The 20,328-nt window shown below is 40.1% G+C and overlaps 1 protein-coding gene across 1 annotated transcript in view; it reads left to right on the top strand.

The window, feature by feature from the left end:
• The window catches only part of CHD1 (chromodomain helicase DNA binding protein 1), a 78,374-nt gene that overhangs the window by 30,123 nt on the left and 27,923 nt on the right, over positions 1-20,328 (top strand). The window contains exons 8-16 of the mRNA XM_024196562.3: positions 2,024-2,249; positions 3,319-3,419; positions 4,476-4,654; positions 5,046-5,173; positions 11,241-11,457; positions 13,307-13,396; positions 14,515-14,705; positions 16,815-17,003; positions 17,474-17,636. Of these exons, the coding sequence (XP_024052330.2) occupies positions 2,024-2,249; positions 3,319-3,419; positions 4,476-4,654; positions 5,046-5,173; positions 11,241-11,457; positions 13,307-13,396; positions 14,515-14,705; positions 16,815-17,003; positions 17,474-17,636 (1,484 nt within the window). The remainder of the gene's footprint in view (positions 1-2,023; positions 2,250-3,318; positions 3,420-4,475; positions 4,655-5,045; positions 5,174-11,240; positions 11,458-13,306; positions 13,397-14,514; positions 14,706-16,814; positions 17,004-17,473; positions 17,637-20,328) is intronic.

Here is a 20,328-nt window from a genome sequence, read left to right as displayed (position 1 = left end):
TGGCACTCTGCTTTTGCAAGCAATGTTTATTCCAGTCCTCCTGCCCCACCATTTCCAAGCAAAATAAATATAATTTTGCTTGTATAACTGTCTGACCTAGAGGCTTTCACCAGCACAGCTATCTTGGTCGCAATTTGTACCTCCTCGCACTCTGGGAAACATAACTATGCCAGTGAAAGTTTGTAGTGTAGACATGGCCTTGATATCCCAAATAATGAAGCTTTTATTTCTTCTGGTATTCCAGAAAGTAGGGCTTTGTCTTCTCGGGAATGTCATTTACCACTGTAGCTGCATTGGTCCATCTTACCTTGGTGTAGATTTTGTTGCATTGGTGAAAATTGTGCCTACATAAGAGGTGAAATCCTTGCCTTACTGAAGTCAATGGCAGAATTTCCTTGACTTCAGTGAGTAAATTGACTACATTTCACTCCAGTGAGTAAAATCCCAGTATAGACAAGGTCTGACAGATCTCACCATTAGAAATTTTGTTCCTGATTTTTTTTCCCCATCTCATTATTATCATCATCATTCCATTACTCCAGGACTTTAAAAGGGCATCAACAACATGAAATCTAATCAACTTAAAACAAACTAACAAAAAAGTTAAAAGTAGTTTCAGGTATTAAACATATCCATGAGTCCCATTGTCAATGTTTGTTGTTTAACAATAACACTTTTTGATTTTTTAAATGTTTTTTATTACCCCCTATTGGTGTGAGAGAAACCACCAAACAGAAGGGGAAACAGACTGACTATATAGGTGAAACAGTGAAATTAACTATTCACAAGACAATGACAAATGCAAAGAGGAAACAAGTGGAATTTTCTGTTATCTCTTTCAGTTATAGGTAGCTTTAGGTGTTAACTTGTAACAATGCTAGGTTAAAAGCTTCAGACAGAAAGTGTTTTAAAACTGACAGTGCCCTTTTAAATAAGCCTCGTAGAATATAGGGAAGCTTCCATGGTCAAGTAATGGGAAGAGAATAAGAGGACAGCTGCTGAGGAAAGAGTTTAAGGGGAAGCTAGTTCAATGCCATGCAAATGAGCTTCAGATTGTGTGCTGCACTGTATGCACAACTAAGTTGCTTCCTACAAACTTAATCCCTTTTCAGAAGAATGCAGAAAGTTGACTAAATAGGACATTTAATCAGTGACCAGTGGGATGGTATTGGTGGCAGTAGGATTATCATGCCACCGATTTCTGACCTCATCGACGCTATACTGGTGGAGATTCAGATGGTGGAGGACTACAGTGTGGTTTGCATTTTCCAAAGCAAATTGTATGCAAATGGTTGTGTGATCAATGCAAGTATGTATCCAGGTCCTGTGCTAACACGTGCAGCCCATGTTGAAGCCACCATCACATCTTCACTGCAATGTTTAGCCTTGTTTACTAGATTAGAGCTAGCATGGGTGTTTCTGTCTCAGCTACAGTCACATCTTTGATTGCACTGTAGTTGTACACTGCAAAGTCAGAGTAAACAAGTGGGCATTGGTAGAATTTGACCTTGTCAGCTCTTCCTGGTTCACCAGAATATCTAGGAATGTGGTGTTGCTGGAATTTTGGTAGCCTGCAATAGGTTGGTTATGATAATTGCTCCCTCTTTAGCAACTAATGCCCCATAAAAAAGCCCGTTGAGCAGTGGGATTGATGTTCTCTTACATGAGATGTCAAGGCAAGCTTGTCAGTTTATTTTAGATATTTGTAAGATGGCTGTCCACCCCGTCTTTCATCCACTCTCCTTTCACCTTCAGTTAATTTAGATGCTCAGTTTTATTGGTTAAATTGTCTTATTATTAAATCAAGTCTTTGAGGCTATTTATTGACTGGCATATACTTCTACAACAGAATTATGCAAGTAACACTAGGTGGAAGAGAACTACAGAAGTAATTGATCATGTGTTGATAAATGCTCATATTATAAACAATTACCAATTTAATTATATTAATATCAAATTCATTGTTAGGTGATTCACCGGTACTTATGCTCTATTAAAACTTACGTTGTGATTTCCTTTTCAGCCACTGGTGCTACGACCACCATCTATGCAGTTGAGGCAGATGGTGATCCAAATGCAGGGTTTGATAAATCGAAGGAGCCAGGAGAAACACAGTATCTGATTAAATGGAAAGGCTGGTCCCATATCCATAATACATGGGAGACTGAAGAAACCTTGAAGCAGCAGAATGTTAAAGGAATGAAGAAACTGGACAACTACAAGAAAAAGGATCAGGAAACAAAACGATGGTGAATGTTATCAATAGCCATCTTTCATAATACCTATTATTTTACCAGCATTTGTGCTTATGTAGTATTTCAAGGGGATTGATCTCTGTATGAGAATATATTTCCATAGTGTATGTTCAGCAAGAAGATAATACATGATCTTTTTATGTTAAAACCACCTCAACATTTTAAGGTTCTGCAAGGTATACAGCATGCTCAACTTCATTCCATGGAGTGAATGATGATATGTAGCATCTTGCAGGATCATGCCTTTAATAAATAGCTAAGTCTGCTTGGAAATTATTTTTCTTAAATGTTTATAATTCGCATAGTATAAATAAAATATTTACACAATAAACAGTATGCATTGTTTACTGTTTACTCAAATGGCCTACCATTTGCTTTTCTTGACCATTGTACTTTAAGCAGAACTGTTCATTACATTCGCCACAGTGATACTTAAATCTTTTTCTTAGAAATTTACCTAAATTCTGTAGCTATGGCTTTCCAGTTCTACAGTCTCATTTTTCTGCCCATTGTCTGGATCAACAAGCACTCTCTATCAGTGTTGTTAGAAGTCCTGAACAAAATGTTTGGAGAAAATCTTTACCTTCCACTGCCCTCTTTTGATACTGGTTACCAGTGGGTTATTCAGTGGCCTATATGAAAAGTTGTGGTTCTTGTCCATTACTTTTAGGAATGGTTGAGATGGATTTCCCTGGATTTAACTCTCTTCAAGTGTTATTCTCATTAAGCGAAAAAAGTGTCCTACAGAGTAAAATACTTTAACTGTTGGGAGTGGAAATTCTGTATTATACATACATTAATTATTTTTTTATCAGGTGTAGCTGCCACTAGTACAGTCTCTCAGTAATTTTCCTCAGCTTCCAGGCAGGAGGGCACCTAATTCAGATAAGGAATTTTTGTAGCAGGTGTTTTTTCTCCACTGAGATATCCCTTAGTTCCTTTCTCAAAGACGCTTTCCCTGCAACTTTCCTCTGGTGCTTATACTGAAAGCTTTAGGACTGTCAGATTGTTTTAGTTTTAGAATGAAACAATGTGATGACTATTTTCATAATTTCCATTCCAGGCTGAAAAATGCTTCTCCAGAAGATGTGGAATATTATAACTGCCAGCAAGAACTTACAGATGATCTGCATAAACAGTATCAAATAGTGGAGAGAATAATTGGTAAGTGACAAATTGGAGACTAGAAATAACAATAAGGATAATATACTGTCATTGCTACTATTTTTATAGATTCTTAAAAATGTAGAGCTTGAAGCGACCTCAAGAAGTCAAGTCCAGCCCCCTGTGCTGTGGCAGGACCAAGTAAACCTAGACCATCCCAGGTGTTTGTCCAGCCTGTATGATGGAGATTCCACAGCCCCCCTTGGAAGCCTATTCCAGAGCTTAATTACCCTTGTAGTTAGTGCGTTTTTCCTAATACCTAACCTAAATCTCCCTTGCTTTAGATTAAGCCCATTACTACTTATCCGACCTTCAATGGACATGGAGAACAACTGATCACTGTTCTTTTTATAACAGCCTGTAATGTATTTGAAGACTTACCAGGTCTCCGTTCAGTCTTTTTTTCTCAAGACTAAGTATGCCCAGTTGTTTTGACCTTTCCTCATGAGTCAGGTTTTCTAAACCTTTTATCATTTTTGTTGCTCTCCTCATTACTCTTTCCAGTTTGTCCCCATCTTTCCTAAAATGTAGAACCCAGAATTGGAAACCGTACTCACGCTGAGGCCACACCGGTGCCGAGTAGACTCGGACAGTTACCTCCCATGTCTTACATATGACACTCCTGTTAATACACCCCAGAATATTAGCCTTTTTTGCTGCTGCATTGCATTGTTGACTCATATTCAATTTGTGATCCACTTAAACCCCCAGACCTTGTCAGTAGTAGTACTATCTAGCCAGTTATTCCCCATTTTGCAGTTGTGCATTTGATTTTTTTAATTCCTAAGTGAAGTACTTTGCACTTGTCTTTATTGAATTTCATCTTGTTGAATTCAGACCCAATTCTCCAAATTTTATATCTGTGGATAATAAATTTATTAGAATTCTTAATTATTTTACTTTCAAACTAAAATAATATGGATATAAATTAGGATGAAGTTTAATCATGAGTTCTTTAATTCTGAGCACTTTGTCCCTTGATTGTGTCATAAAAATGAATTAAATGTCTCATTAAAATCAAAATTATTAATGAAGTACCTCAAATATATTCTACAGCTCATTCAAATCAGAAGTCAGCAGCAGGTTATCCAGATTATTATTGCAAGTGGCAGGGTCTCCCTTACTCAGAGTGCAGCTGGGAAGATGGTGCTCTCATTGCCAAAAAATTTCAGTCATGCATTGATGAGTATTTTAGCAGAAATCAATCCAAGACAACTCCTTTTAAGGATTGCAAGGTGAGTGAGATTTAAGATAATTTTCATAGACGTCTGAGAACTGAAACAATAAAAATGTTTGTAGCTGGCTGTATTGTTCCTGGATTAGGGATGGTCTACATTATAAACCTTATAAAGTTTTTCAGATCACAGAATGAAATATTAAAATTGCTTAGGTTAGTAATGACTGTTAAGCTTGTCAGTGGTCTTATTAGTTCTAAGTAGACAAATGTCCCCATCGTAATTATTTTCACTCTAAAGTGGAATTATGTTAGCTTTTAGAAGTTAAAATAGTAATGTATATAAACATAATTTAAATTATTTTCCATTTTCTCCTGCAACTTCAGTAAAATTATATTTAGAATCTTAAAACATTCAGTAGTAGGGCTAATGTTCAATTTCACTTTGATAGGTTTTAAAACAGAGGCCGAGGTTTGTTGCACTGAAGAAGCAACCATCATATATTGGTGGGCATGAGGGTTTAGAGTTAAGAGACTATCAGTTAAATGGACTAAACTGGCTCGCTCACTCCTGGTGCAAGTAAGTACGTTCTGAAAGTCTGATGCTTTTCTATTACTTATAAATGATAGAAATTCATAAAACCTTAGCAGAATGGATTATTTTGTCATTGGAGTAGTAAATTGTAAAGTAAAGATTTGAGAGAGATTGCTTTCACCTGCAAATACATAAATTTAGCACATAGTTGATTTGTACAGGCAAGACTTCCATGGTTTTCCTTTTTTCCCTCTGGTGCTTGTAGGTGAAATAGAAAATAAACTACATTATCCTCAAATATCGCACATTGAAGTTTATTTTTAAAATTCATGCACAAGATCTATTTAGTAGCTTTATATAGAACAAAATTTATCTTGGGTCCCTTTTTACCATTTGATTAATGAAGGATTTTCAAACTGCATTGATAACAGTAATTAAGATTCTTCTTTGAATGATTGCACATGTCCATTCCACTGTAGATGTCCATGTGTTCCAATGCACATTGTCAGAGAGTTTTGCCCTCTGAGGTCTCGTGCACCATATGCAGGCATAAAGGGCTGAGCTGTCCCTGACCCCCCTCAGTTCCTTCCTGCAGACCATGTTGGTTGTTAGAGATCCTTTTCCTTCTGCAAGTCTATAGTCAAGCACGTAACTAGTACCTGTTGTAGTTCTGTATTGTTAATATAGTTTAATAGTCAGAGTAGTAAGTAAATAATTTTTTTTTTTTTTAATTGTGAGTTTGTGTGGACCTGGCACCCTGTCTGGATACCGTGGTACCGGAGATATGTCGTGCTCTCTGGGTTTCAAGCTTTGCCACTCTTGTGGTAAGGCAATACCTAACACTGACCCTCATCCCAGCTGCATTAAGCACTTGGGGGAGGCTCATTTGAGTGACAAATGTGCTGATTGTAAGGGCTTTAAGCCCCACTCCAAAAAGGACAGGGCAGCTACACTGAAATCTGCTGCTGGAATCAACGCTATCTCAACCATCTACCTCAGTCCAGATACCGTCATTGCTCAGCACCAGTAGCGCATCTCCAGCATTACCAGCACAGAGAGGTAGATCGGCATTGCTGTTACCAAGGAAGAGGCACTGTAAATTGGACTTGGTACCAGGATCTTCGAAGGAAGCAGAGAGGTTGAGGTCATCTAAGGACTAGGGAGGGTGCTAAGGACTCTAAGCAGGGTAGTTCATTGACTCCAGAGCCCAGTATGGGCCTGTTGAGACTGGCTCTCGAAGCACCATCATTGGGATCACCTTACTCCCCAGTACTGGAGAGTACTTTCCCAGAACCATCTACTCCTGAGACATTTGAGGCTGTGAGAGCGTTGTTGAACCTCTTGGTGCTGCTGTCACCGGCAATTCAGGAATCTTGCCTGGCACCAGTGCCCAAGATACTGGCATTAGCAGCTTTACCTCTGCACTGGGCAGATCCAGCTGATTTGGCCATCTGGGTACCAATCAAGATGGTACCGTCTAGGGAAATCTAGGTGATCTCCCAGGTGATCTCCCCGGGTCTGAACCGTCCTCTCCGGTACCGAAGTGTACGGCCCCGCCATGGTCTCAGGAAGAGTATTTTTCTTCATCAGACTCTGCAGTGGAATCCTATGGGTCACTAGCTGGTCTCAACATCAAGAGAATACCACCTGCCTGCCCTGGTTTCAGCCTCAATTTCAGCAAGGAGCTTACAAAAAGGACCCAAATACACTTGGGGATCGGGGCCATACCAGGGGCCATTTTGGAACCAGTGGGGATTCCCCCCAAATCAAATGTGTCCCCACATCCATCTCAGCTGGCTCCATCTACAGGCAATCAGGAGCATCCATGCCACAAACATCCTAGCGCTGGAACCAAGCCTGGCACTGAGCACATTCAGGACCCCTCTCACGAGTATCCTCAAGAGCAGTGGAAACTGGACCAGTCCCTGGTATTGTTGTCATTCTTTTCCTCTGTCCCCTGATGAGGCAATTGTGGTTGAACCTATCTCTCTGCCTCCTGATGATTTTAAGACTCATCGGGAGTTGTTGAGGAGGATGACTGTGATCCTGGACATTCTCCCTGAGGAGATTCAGGAAAAATCCACTGAGCTGGTAGACATTTTGGCATCTGCAACCTCAGCTAGAATATCTCTCCTATGCTGTTTTAGAGCCTACCAAAGTTCTTTGGCAGACCCCAGCTTCCCTGCCACTGACTGCAAAAAGACTGGAGAGGAGATACTATGTCCACTGCCAGAGATTCAAGCACCTCTATAATCATTGCCCTCTGGGCTCACTTGTAGTGTTGGCAGCCAATGAGAGAGAGAGTGATATGGTCATCAGACCCCAAAAAATGAAGAGGCCAAAAAGCTGGACTTATTTGGGAAGAAGCTTTGTTCTACAGGTGGATTACAGCTTCATATTGCAAACCAGTAAGCTTTCTAGGGCACTACGTTTTCATCCTGTGAGATACAGTATCAAAGTTCCAGGACAAGCACCCAGATGATGCAAAATAGGATGTTACAGACTTTGACAAATTGGTTGCCAGAACAGCTCTGCAGGAGGATGCAGCAGACTCTACAGATGCAGCAACCTCTACAGTCAGGGCCAGATTAACTCTCTTGTGGGCCCGGGGCTATTAGATTTTGTGGGGCCCCTGTATACAAGTCTTGTTCCTAATTTAAAACAAAAATATCACAATTATGGCATCGAGGTTATTAATGCTATACTAAACTTGCCTTTTAATTAACATAAAGCCGTTCTCTGGTTACATTTCAGTCTTAAAACATGTAGAATATAGTTAAGTTAATTCAAAATAGCCAACTTCTTACCTTAGAACAGCTGTTATATTAATTTCTTTCTGGGAGGGAATTTGGGTGCAGGAGGTGGCTCCAGGCTGGTGCAGGAGGGGGTGCAAGGTGCAGGCTCTGGCCAGGAGGCGCTTACCACAGGCGGCTCCTGGCTGGCAGCGCAGCAGGGCTCAGGCAGGCTGCCTGACTGCCATAGCCCCACGCTGCTCCCGGAAGCAGCTGGCTGCTGGCACGACTCTGCGGACCCCTGGGGGAAGGGGGACAGCATGCCTCCGTGCGCTGCCTGCAAGCACCTCCCCCACAGCTCCCATTGGTTCCTGGCCAATGGGAGCTGCAGAGACGGTGCTGGGGGTGCAGGTAGCGCACAGAGCTGTCCCCACCCCCCCCCCCGCCAGGGGCTGCAGAGACATGCCAGCAGCCGGCCGCTTCCGGGAGTGGCATGGGGCCATGGCATGCAAGCAGCCTACCTGAGTCCTGCTGCGCTGGAACCCCCCTTACTCGCCTGGGCTGCAGCCCTTAAAGCTCCTGCATTAATCCAGCCCTGTCTACAGTCATGGCATGGCCTCTGCCATCACGATGAGGCACTCATTTTGGTTATGCTCTTCTGGCCTGGCTCCAGAGGTACAACCAACAGTCCAGGACCCCAGTTTGAAGGGTCATCACTCCTATCACAAAAAACTAATGAGAGGAATCCTGAAATCCCTGCACATGCAGTGAAGCAGAGTGTGTTCTGTCCTCGCCAGTCCCAGCGTTTTCAGTGGTTTGTCCCTTGAGCCTAGGATCTGCCAAAGAGAAGAAGCAGAGATTACAAAAGACACCCACAGCCACCATCTGCTTCTGCATCTGCCAGTTTATTAAGGCAGATGGCATCATCCATTATGTTTATGCTGAACAACCTCTCTGTGACATGGATCAACCTCTTATCACCAGTCATCCAGGTAAGGAAAGACATCCCCTGACCACCAGAGAAATGCTGCTACCACCGCCATACACTTTTTAAATTCATACAAGGCAAACAAGAGACCAAAGGGGAGCACTGGGAACTGATAATGGTGATTGCTGACAGTGAATCTCAGAAATTTTCAGTGGCTCTGATGGATCGTCACATAGAAGTAAACGTCCTTTAAGTAGCGAGCTCATTTTGATGGGTGGGTCGAGAGCAGCTTACCACTTCAAAAAGTGCCATGTTTTTCTTCCCCAATTTTTGCAAACTGCCTGTCCCGTTTCCATCATTCTTGGGCCCACATCACAACAATTTGGTGAGTTCTAAGTGTGGTGGATATACACTCCAATTTATTCCCACACACTCCCTTTCCCCATCCCTCTTCATGGACCTCTCTCATAAGGCAGTTTTTCTTCAAGAGATACAATCACTTCTCCTTGTAGAAGCTATAGAAGAGTTCCCTTTTTTGTTCAGGGGAAAGGGGTTTTTACCCCCGATACTTCCTGATTTTGAAAGCAAAAGGGGGCCTCCGGGTTATTTTAGATCTAAGGGAGTTAAACAAGTTCCTAAAAAAAAAAAAATGGAAATTTCAGTCACTCTGGCCTCCATAATCCCTTTACTGAGGCCAGGGGACTGGTATGCTGCTCTCGACTTAAAGGACGTTTATTTCCATGTGACAATCCATCAGAGCCACTAAAAATTTCTAAGATTCACTGTCAGCAGTCATCATTATCAGTTCCCAGTGCTTCCCTTTGGTCTCTTGTCTGCCTGGCATATATTTACACCCACAGTCCCTCTTCTGCCCAGATCAAGCAGGATGAGGCCAGTTTTACACTGGTTGCCACTGTGTGGCTTTCACAGCTCTTAAACCTCTCAGTTAGTCCCCCATTGTTATTCCCACACCATGCAGATTTGATTTCACAGAATTGCGTCTGCCTCTTCCACCCCAGCCTTCAGGCCCTTCACCTGATGGCCGAGAGGTTTCATGGTTAACTTAGGCAGGAGTCCTGCTCTAGAAAATTTCAGAATATGCTGCTGAATAGTAGGAACCATCCACTAGAATTACTTACTGGCTAAATGGAAGAGGTTTTCCACCTGTTCCAGACAGAAAGTGGTTTCCCCCTGTTCTTGCTGTTCAGCATGTACTGGACTACTTTCTGTCCCTGAAACATCAAGGATTAGTGATTAGCTCAATTAGAGTACACATAGCATCTATCTTGGCATTTTACTCATCTGTGGGTAATCGTTTTCTTTTCCAGCCTGATGGCTGTAAGATTTTTTTAAGGGTTTGGACAGACTTTTTCTGTAGGGGCTTTCTTTCTGAAAGGTCGGTAAGAATATTGCTGGGTTAATATGAAAAGTAATAGTAAGTAGTAAAGGGGAGGAGAGACTACACGTTCTGTCTGGATGATAGAAGAGCTTTAGCGTTTTATTTGGGACAGACCTGAGAGGCTTAGTCTTTCTCCCTATTTTTCATTACATTTGCAGACAGAAAGAAGGGCATTCCTGTGTCCAGACCAAGGATTTTGTCTGTATTCGACTGTGTTACCAGTTGGTTGTGAAGCTGTCAGACAGTGTGTTGGTTCATTCGACTAGGTCCCAAATGACCTCTGCGGCTTTTCTGGTTGATATGCCCATATTGGACATTTGCAAAGTGGTAACCTGTTCATCATGTTACACACTTGCCTCTCACTACTCTGTCCCTCAGTAATCTAGAGATGATGCTTTTTGGACGAGTGGGCCTCCAGTCCCTCTTCAAATAGACTCTGAAATCACTTCCAGTTGAGCGTGCTTGTGAGTCACGTATAGTTGAATGGACACGTGCAGTCACTTGAAGAAAAAATGGTTACTAACTTTTCCATAACTGCTGTTCTTCAAGGTGTGTTGCATATGTCCATTCCATGATCCGCCCTCCTTCCCATCTCTATCCGAGTCTTTCGGTAAGAGAGAGCTGAGGGCAGTTTTGGGTCGCTTGGCCCTTTATGCCTGTCCATGAGGCAGCAGAGGGCACTTGTGCTGCCCTGATGGGTGCCACTATGGGGAAAATTCTGACAGCTGGGCACTGGAACACATAGACACCTGCAGTGGAATGGACATGTGCAATCCATCTCAAAGAACCACCATTACAAAAAAGTTTGTAACCATTTTTTTCTGAATTGGTAGTATGAAAACATTCTTTGTTTTATTGCTGAATATGCAGTTATAAGCAATAGTCCTCATAATCTGTGAGCTAATTACATTTCCTCAGAGGATATTCATTTGAAAAACCTTGCAAAACATCTTTGAACTTCTGTTTACAAATCATTAAAGGAATGTAATTTTTATCCTGGTGATTAGCAGTATGGTACTATATAAACACTTTTACATTTCTTTCATTTTGCAGAGGGAACAGTTGTATTCTTGCAGATGAAATGGGTTTGGGTAAAACAATACAAACTATTTCTTTTCTGAACTACCTGTTTCATGAACATCAGTTGTATGGGCCTTTCTTGCTGGTTGTGCCACTTTCTACTTTGACATCTTGGCAAAGAGAAATTCAGACATGGGCTCCTCAGATGAATGCTGTGGTTTATTTAGGAGACATCAATAGCAGAAACATGGTGAGTACATTTGAACAGTAATGAAAAGCACAGTGCTATAAAAAGGGTTCTTTCAAACATTTGCCTGGTATTCATCTTTTATGTGTTTGGTTAAAAATTAGAAAACCTGTATTTGCCTGAAATACAATATTTAATATGCAAATTTAAAAGTTTAGATTTTGGTGTAAAATAATTACTTATATATGCTCTTTTATTTCCTTCTTAGTCTCTGCTTACTACAGTCAGGGAGTTTGTTTAAAAAAATCTAAGCTTCCATTTAAAAATAAATTTGCTCTTGCCCTTGTGGCTAAGAAGATAAAATTTAAAATTGTGACCAGAATGTGAAGTAATACAATGACATCTGTCCAGGTGTGCAGACAGTATAAAACAATAACTTTAAAAAGTGCAAACTGACCCTATTCACATCAAGGGATTATTAACTAAATGTCATAGTTGACTATTTCATTGCTGGTCACAGCAATTACATAAGATCTGATGTGAGTGGAGTCACAGAGTTGTTGAGCTTTGTTTGTGGCCAGAGTTTGGAAGAGAACCATTTTTTCCCTTCCAGTTCAGCCTCTGGATGTAATGTTCTGAGTTGTGAATTTCTTTCAGAATGGAAGTTTAAAAAACAAGAACCTTTAATTTTTCATGTTAGCTTCTTCATCTCCCCAAAAATTCATGGAATATTCTATAAGTAAGCACTGTCCACATATCACCTGTTACTTTTTCTCCTTTGCAGTTAAGGAGGCTTTAGCCAGTTCTTATTTTACTAACGTAACAATGAAGTAGCCAAGTATTGTTTAGCTACAAACTTGCTTTAGGACACAGATTAGTGATGCACGATGAACATACAGGTTTCAGAGTAGCAGCCGTGTTAGTATGTTCATCAAAAAGAACAGGAGTACTTGTGGCACCTTAGAGACTAAGGCATTTATTTGAGCATAAGCTTTCGTGGGCTCCAGTCCACTTCTTCAGATGCATAGACTGGAACATATAGTAAGGAGATATACATACATACAGAACATGAAAAGGTGGAAGTAGCCATACCAACTCTAAGAGGCTAATTAATTAAGATGAGCTGTTATCTGCAGGAGAAAAAAAAATTTGTAGTGATAATCTTGATTAATTAGCCTCTTAGAGTTAGTATGCCTACTTCCACCTTTTCATGTTCTGTATGTATGTATATCTCCTTACTATATGTTCCAGTCTATGCATCTGAAGAAGTGGGCTGGAGCCCACGAAAGCTTATGCTCAAATAAATGCCTTAGTCTCTAAGGTGCCACAAGTACTCCTGTTCTTTTTGATGAACATACTGTAACTTTTAAAATTTTTATAATACTAGAATAGATTTGTATCATTTCAGGGAACAGATTTTATGAGTTGATTACTGAATGTTTACACGAGAAATAAAATCATTTGATGGCCAAAAATGACATTAAAGCTTGTGTAGGTTATTATTTTGGAATAAATTGCTAATGTATCTAAAATGTTTTTGTAGACCAAATGTGGCATATACTTCAAAATGGAAAATAGTTGACCAATTCTTTCTTCACCTTCCTCCTTCAAATGTTACTTCTCATTTTAGAGGAGCAAATTACCTTCCTGGTTTTCTTTGATCACTTTATGACATTGCCCCTATATCTAACAAGTTACTTTTGAGTGTTTATCATATATATTATCCTACTTCTAAGTCTAATGCTTTCCTATTAGTGATTTTTTTCTGTTTTGTGCTTTTTTAAATAATCAGAAAATTGTATATTATTTAACATTCATACTTCTGTTGCATTTAAAGTTAATCAGGTTGAAAATGACCATCCCAACTTTCTATCTTAAATTTCTCACAAATTTATAATCTTTCTTTGGATAGATAAGAACTCATGAATGGATGCATCCACAGACCAAGCGGTTAAAATTTAATATTCTTTTGACAACTTATGAAATTTTGCTAAAGGATAAGGTAAGTCATAATTTTAAATTATTTTATTTTCCATTAATAGAGATCACCGTTTATCCTGTACCACAACATATAGAGTTGTACTTGCCATTACATTTATTTTGGTTCCTGGAAATGTGCATACTTTATTTTATAAATATGATAGATTTTCTATAGCAGTTTAGATTTGTTTTTCTTCAAATTTCTGAGACATTGATTTGTTTCTCCAAGCTATTAATGCTACTACTACCCACTGCTGTTCTTTCAATTTTGATATTGAACCTTGAGGAGTGACATCAGAGAGCCACAGATATGGCACAATATCCTGTAATTCAATTGCAGTGTTTGGTCAATGTGTGATGATGATGATGAACAGTAGTGCAGTGTTTTCATATATCAGTTTGAAGGCATTCCAATTAACCATGTGGACTTCAGAGCACTTAGAACTTCATAGTTGAGCTTTAAACAAAAAACTGGTTTATACCTTAATTATCAATACAAACATCACAACAGCATGTCAGAGCATCATGCCACAATTATTTTGTGGTTAACTGACAGTTTTTTCTCTTCTTATTCTCCCTATTCCTAGCACCAAGTGGTGTGTTCTCTCCCCTCATTTTCTGTTTTATATATTCTGGGAAGAAGGACCATGGTTATTTCTTTTTGTAGTGTACTTTGTACTGCCTCATGTGTGATAGATAGCATTCCTGTGAATTCTTGCAGAACCAGAGGAAAGCTAATTGAAAGTCTGAGCTAATGGAACCAGAGGAAAGCTAATGGAGGCTAATGACATGTTGAGGCCTGAGTTTTTGTTGCTATAGCTCACACTTCAGCTAACTATAATATTTTAACAATTAAGAACTCTTTTTCTGCTGTTGATCCCAGCCAACTTAAAAGACATACTGTAGTTCAATATTAAAACACACTGGTGTCCATATACCATTTATTTAAAGGTTTGCTAACAAACATTATATGGTTACTCTGCTTCCTGTTTGGCGTGTGAAAAGGGACTGGCAGAACTATCAGTCAGTTTTATAAGATTTGAATTTTATTTATTTGTTTTAGAAAAATAATATAATATGGCCTTCATGATTCTAACTATGAAATGATTCTTTTACATAATTTTCTTTTATTTTTTTAAGTCTTTCCTTGGTGGTCTAAATTGGGCATTTATAGGAGTGGATGAAGCTCATCGTTTAAAAAATGATGATTCCCTTCTATACAAGACGCTAATAGACTTTAAGTCGAACCATCGTCTTCTTATCACTGGAACTCCTCTGCAAAACTCCCTCAAAGAGCTCTGGTCTTTGCTGCACTTCATCATGCCAGAAAAGTAAATACAATTTTTCAGACTCGTTAATATAGTTATAGTATTCTTAAACAGAAAATTTCACAGTGAAAAATATTTTAAAATATTTTTAATATTTAAACATGTAGCAGATGCGCTTATTTTTCATGCCACATCTGACAAATAACTTTGATAATACTTTTAAAACTTTTCTATTTTAGAAAACCATTAAAATAAATGAATTCATACTGGAAACCAAATTCCTTAATATGGGTTACAACCCTGATAGTATGCCTCACCTTGTTTTGGAGGATAGTCTTTACAGAGTTAATTTTCAACATCCTTTCAATCATTGTCTTTGAGACGCTAATAAGGTTATCAGTTACTGTCAATTATGTTTGCATTGCAAAGGCCTATCTGTCACACAGTCCTCTAATAAAGCTTATTTTTGTCCATAAAATAGAGTGGGAAATACAATGTCATTGGTTCCTATGTAGAAGTCCGTATTGATTCAGAACCAGTGATGCTATATGGCCCATTGCACTAAACTAAACACTATTGAAAATCATTGCCTAAACTCCTCCCGCCCCGCCAAAACTACATTTACATAAAAATGCAAGCAATCTGAACAGTAATTTGGTTTTCCCTGTGCTGTTAACATATTTGCGTTTCTCTCAGAGCTGTTTGGGAGTTTTCCATTGAAATGGTTTTCTCCTGGAAAATACAGTTTCTGCAAACTCAAACTTTTCTACTGTGAAAAATTCAGTTTTGCTGAAATATTTTGATTTTCTGTTGGGAAAATCTAAATGAAATATTTCATTTTTGGTCAGCTTAACCCAAATTGGATTAATCAATGTTTTGTTGAACTGATCTGAAATCAAATGAAACTGCATTTCCCTTTCAGTGCATTGCTTAATGGAAGTTGTAGTTCTGACCCCCATTCTTAACTATGGGCTGGGCTCCTCAGAGGACGTATGTCTCCCATAATGCAGTGTGGATTTGCTTCTGAGCTGCATGATGCATTATGGGAGAAATGTGACTGGATGAAGTACAGGAAATGTAGTCGGGGCCAGGGAACCTGACCCATAGAGGAAGACTAGGAGCACCAGGTTCTCGTACTACAGTTCCCATGAGGCAGTGTATCACTATGAGCAAATACAGTTTATTTATTGAACTAACTCAAAATGAAGCATTTTCGGTCAGTTCAATAAACCAAAATGAAACATTTTAGTTTCCAGAATATCAAAATGTTTCATGTCTTGATCAAGCATGTCAAAAAGAAACATTTGTGTTTCCTGATCAGAATTTCCTTTCCACAAAAATTTTTGAAATTTCAATTTTTCATCCTAATTTGGGATTAAAACAAGTGTTGAAAAATTGGCGTCTTCTACAGGAGGATATCGTAGGTGCCGGTTATAATAGGCCCGGGGAGACTAAGCCTCCCCTGCGGTGCAGCCGCTGACCCCTGCCTTTCAGAGCACAGATGCCTTGAGCGTCTGCACTCCGCCTTTTCTCGTCCCTGCTCCATCCCTTCCCCCAGGCTCCTACCACTCGCCCCTGGCTGCGTTCCTCCTCTCCTTCACCTCCCTCCCCCGTAAGGCCGTTTCCCCCCTGCTTGGCATGACCCTCCTCCTGCTAAGTAGCAAGCAGCTATTAGGTGTACCTGGGGGCAGCGAATGCTTCCCCCCCCCACCCCCCTCCAAGTTTTTGTACTTGTTCAAGTCAGGCGGGAGGAGTGCTCGAGGGAGGGGTGGAGAGCGCGAGCCTTGTGGAGGATGGGGGTGGAGGAGAGGAGGGACTTGGCCAGCAGCAGGCAGGGAGACCTAAGGGAGGGGGCGGAGCAGAGGTGGAGAGTGGATGGGGTCTCGGGAGAGAAGGCTGAATGGGCCTGCGGTCTCAGGGCGGAGCCCCCAGTCTGTGGGAGCTTCCAGCGCTCAGGATAGCCTCCCCAAATGCGAGAGGAGGATATTCTGAATTTTGCTCCAATCTGCTCTTAGTTTGGTTAAATGGCTAGTCATTTTCTTTTCTCCATATATTCACTTTCTAGTCCACGTCCCTCTCAGGTCATCCACAGTGCATCAATGCTTCATTTTTCAAACATTACAGAGGAATAGAAAAACTTGATACCACTAAAATCTTTTATGTTACCTTAAGGTTTTCTTCCTGGGAAGATTTTGAAGAGGAGCATGGCAAAGGGAGAGAATTTGGCTATGCAAGTCTTCACAGAGAACTTGAGCCATTTCTGTTACGGAGGGTTAAGAAAGATGTAGAAAAATCTCTACCTGCCAAGGTTGAACAGATTTTGAGAATGGAGATGAGTGCATTGCAGAAGCAATATTACAAGTAAGTGGGCTACCATGAAATAGCCAAAAAAATCCAACAAAAAACCAAACACATCCACCTCCTGTATAAGTGTGATTGCCATATTTTATTGAGTCTTTGCATGATGCTAACTGCTAAACATATTTTTCAGCATGTAATAAAGCCTTGTAAAAAACGCTTAGGTAAAATCCTGGTCTTATTCAAGCCTTTGTGATTTTTGTCATTGACTTGAATGGATCCTGGATTTCACCTTCAGTATGTGCACTCTGCTTTTCAGATTTGTTTTAGTGGAATTCATATTAATTTAATTCCTTTCAATCAGTTTGTCTTATATGGGATACTTGTGAGTTTTATGTTTGGAGCTTCATTCTTTTCATGCAGTTACTGCATATTTTAATAGCTGCCTGCCACCTTTTGTCTCCTCTTTGCTCCTTCCCTCCACCCCCTAAAAAAATCTGGTTAAGAATTACACTACATATTCTCTATCATAGGTGGATTTTAACCAGGAATTACAAAGCCCTGAGTAAAGGTTCAAAGGGCAGTACCTCAGGCTTTTTGAACATCATGATGGAACTCAAGAAGTGTTGTAACCATTGCTACCTCATTAAACCACCAGATGATAATGAATTCTATAATAAACAAGAGGCCTTACAGGTAAAAACACTTTTTAAATAAAATTGTTCTCTTAGTTTTCTTTTATTTCTGAAATAAGTGGTTTATACAGTATTAACTATTTATCAGATGTCTTATTGAAGTATACTGTGTAAAGACTTGAACTTGATGTGCATTTTGTATTATAGATATGTAACACTGCTCTACAGCCAAAATGCTTCTGAAATAAATGTAGTCAAACTTTTCTAATTCTGGGTCACTGAGAACGAAAATGATGCTTAAAATTGTTGATCGGCTCTAGTTTTCAAGATATGCTATTGGGTCAGTATATACGACCCTTGACTTGGGAATGGCGGAGGATAAGTGAGTTATAAAGGGAAGGGATCTCAATTTAAACCAGAAATGACTAAAATACATCTTTGACTGGATCTATGAATAAATCTATGACTGGGTTTGGACAGTACTTGCTTTTTAGGCAAAACAATGAATGATGCAACCTGAAGCTGGTATTGCGTCATACATGATATGAATTGCATCATGTTATTCCTAGAAGTCATGGATGATGCAATCATAACGAAGCTTACATCACTCTGCTGAACAAATTGCCCTATATCAGCTCTAGAAATCATACAGTGTCATGCTCTTTTATTTGTCAGTGTTTGATTTTGCAAAGGGGGACATTTCTGTTTAGCCAAAGTGAGCAGAGATGCCTCGTACTTGTGTGAACAGTGCAGATAACTTCTGCTATGTTTGTAGTGAAGTGACTTTTGCATCACAAAAGCGCAGTATAACCACTATAGTTAAGAAAGCCTATCACCTTTATTTTGGCTGCAAAATTGGAGATCAGGACAAGAGTTGGGCCCCATACATGTGCTGCAACACTTGTGCAACAGATCTTCGCCAGTGGTTGAACAGGAAAAGGAAATCTATGCCTTTTGCAGTGCCAATGATTTGGAGAGAGCCAACAGATCATACCAGCAATTGTTACTTCTGCATGGTGCCTCCAGTTGGGAAAGGTGTGTCAAAGAAGAAAAAGTGGACTGTGCATTATCCAAACATTCCATCAGCTATACGCCCAGTACCCCACGGAGAAGGACTGCCGGTTCCTGATGCACCAGAATCATTCTCACTTGAGTCAGACGAGGAAGAGGATGAAACTTCTGGTCCTGAACCATCAATGTCACAGGACCCACATTTTCTCCCATCCTCCTCTGAACCACACCTCATAACACAAGGTGAACTGAATGACCTTGTCAGGGATTTGGAACTACCCAAGAGTAAGGCAGAGCTGTTGGGCTCCAGACTACAGCAGTGGAATCTCCTGGCAGGTGATGTTAGGGTTTCCATGTTCCGTGACCGTCAAAAGGATCTTGTCCCATTCTTCTTCATGGAAGGTGATCTTGTAGCCTGCAACAACATCGATGGCGTGATGGCAGCCCTCAACATCGTTCACGATCCAGATAAGTGGAGACTGTTCATTGATTCATCGAAGACGAGTCTTAACGCTATTTTACTGCATAATGGCAATGTTTTGCCATCAATTCCAGTTGGTCATGGAGTCCATATGAAGGAAACCTATGACAACATGAAACAACTTTTGAGGTGCATAAACTATGACCAACATCAGTGGCAGCTTTGTGGCAATTTGAAGGTTGTTGCTCTCTTGCTTGGTCTGCAGATTGGATACACAAAGTACTGCTGTTTTCTCTGCGAATGGGATAGTCTTGCAAGAGATTCTCACTACATCAAGAAAGATTGGCCACTCCGACAGTCATTGGAGCCTGGGAGGAAAAGTGTTCAGCATCCACCACTTGTTGAATCAAGGAAGATTTTGTTACCACCCTTACACATCAAGCTGGGTCTGACGGAGAACTTTGTCAAGGCCATTGACAAAACACAAGCAGCTTTCAAGTACCTCTGTGGAAAATTTCCAAGGTTAAGTGAAGCTAAAATAAAGGAAGGTGTCTTTGTTGGGCCTCAGATTCGTGAACTTCTTCGAGATGATGCATTTGACCATGCACTGCGTGGCAAGGAAAAGACGGCATGGAAAGCCTTCCAGTTAGTGGCAATATATTTTCTCGGAAACAACAAGGCAGACAACTACAGGTTGTTGGTGGGAAACCTCCTCAAGGCATACAAAAGCCTTGGTTGCAGCATGTCACTAAAGATACATTTTTTGCACTCTCATCTAGATTTATTTCCACCGAACTGCGGAGCAGTGAGCAACGAGCACGGCGAGCGATTTCACCAGGACATTGCAACAATGGAGAAACGCTATCAGGGCAAATGGAGCCCATCAATGCTTGCAGACTATTGCTGGACAGTGACAAGAGATGCTCCATTTAATGAATACAAGAGACAAGCCAAGAAGCGCCGAGTAGACACTGAATAGGACTAAACTATGTACAGAATAGTTTTTTGCCTTTTGTTTCATAATAAATTTTATTTATATAACCCTTTTGCTGATTTTTAAAGTGTTACATAAACAGGACAGGTGAAATTATAGTTGCTTTGCATGATAATAACACATGAAAAGACCTAGGTTTACAATTTATGATTAAAACTACTATCTACACAATATACATAGACATAAAATGTAAAAACTTAAATATCTTAGAAACAGTAGCCAATCAGTTGTTTTAATTGTCATATTTGAATTCAGCACATCAAAATACATAATAAATAGCACATTTTATCGCTGAAGCAGACGACTTATCAAAAATTGTAGACCAGT

Source organism: Terrapene carolina, unplaced genomic scaffold, assembly GCF_002925995.2.
Source record: "Terrapene carolina triunguis isolate 2854851 unplaced genomic scaffold, T_m_triunguis-2.0 Scaffold69, whole genome shotgun sequence".
NCBI classification, from domain to species: domain Eukaryota; kingdom Metazoa; phylum Chordata; order Testudines; family Emydidae; genus Terrapene; species Terrapene triunguis.
Note: the sequence above shows the minus strand (reverse complement) of the source record. Positions and strands in the feature narration are given on the sequence as shown.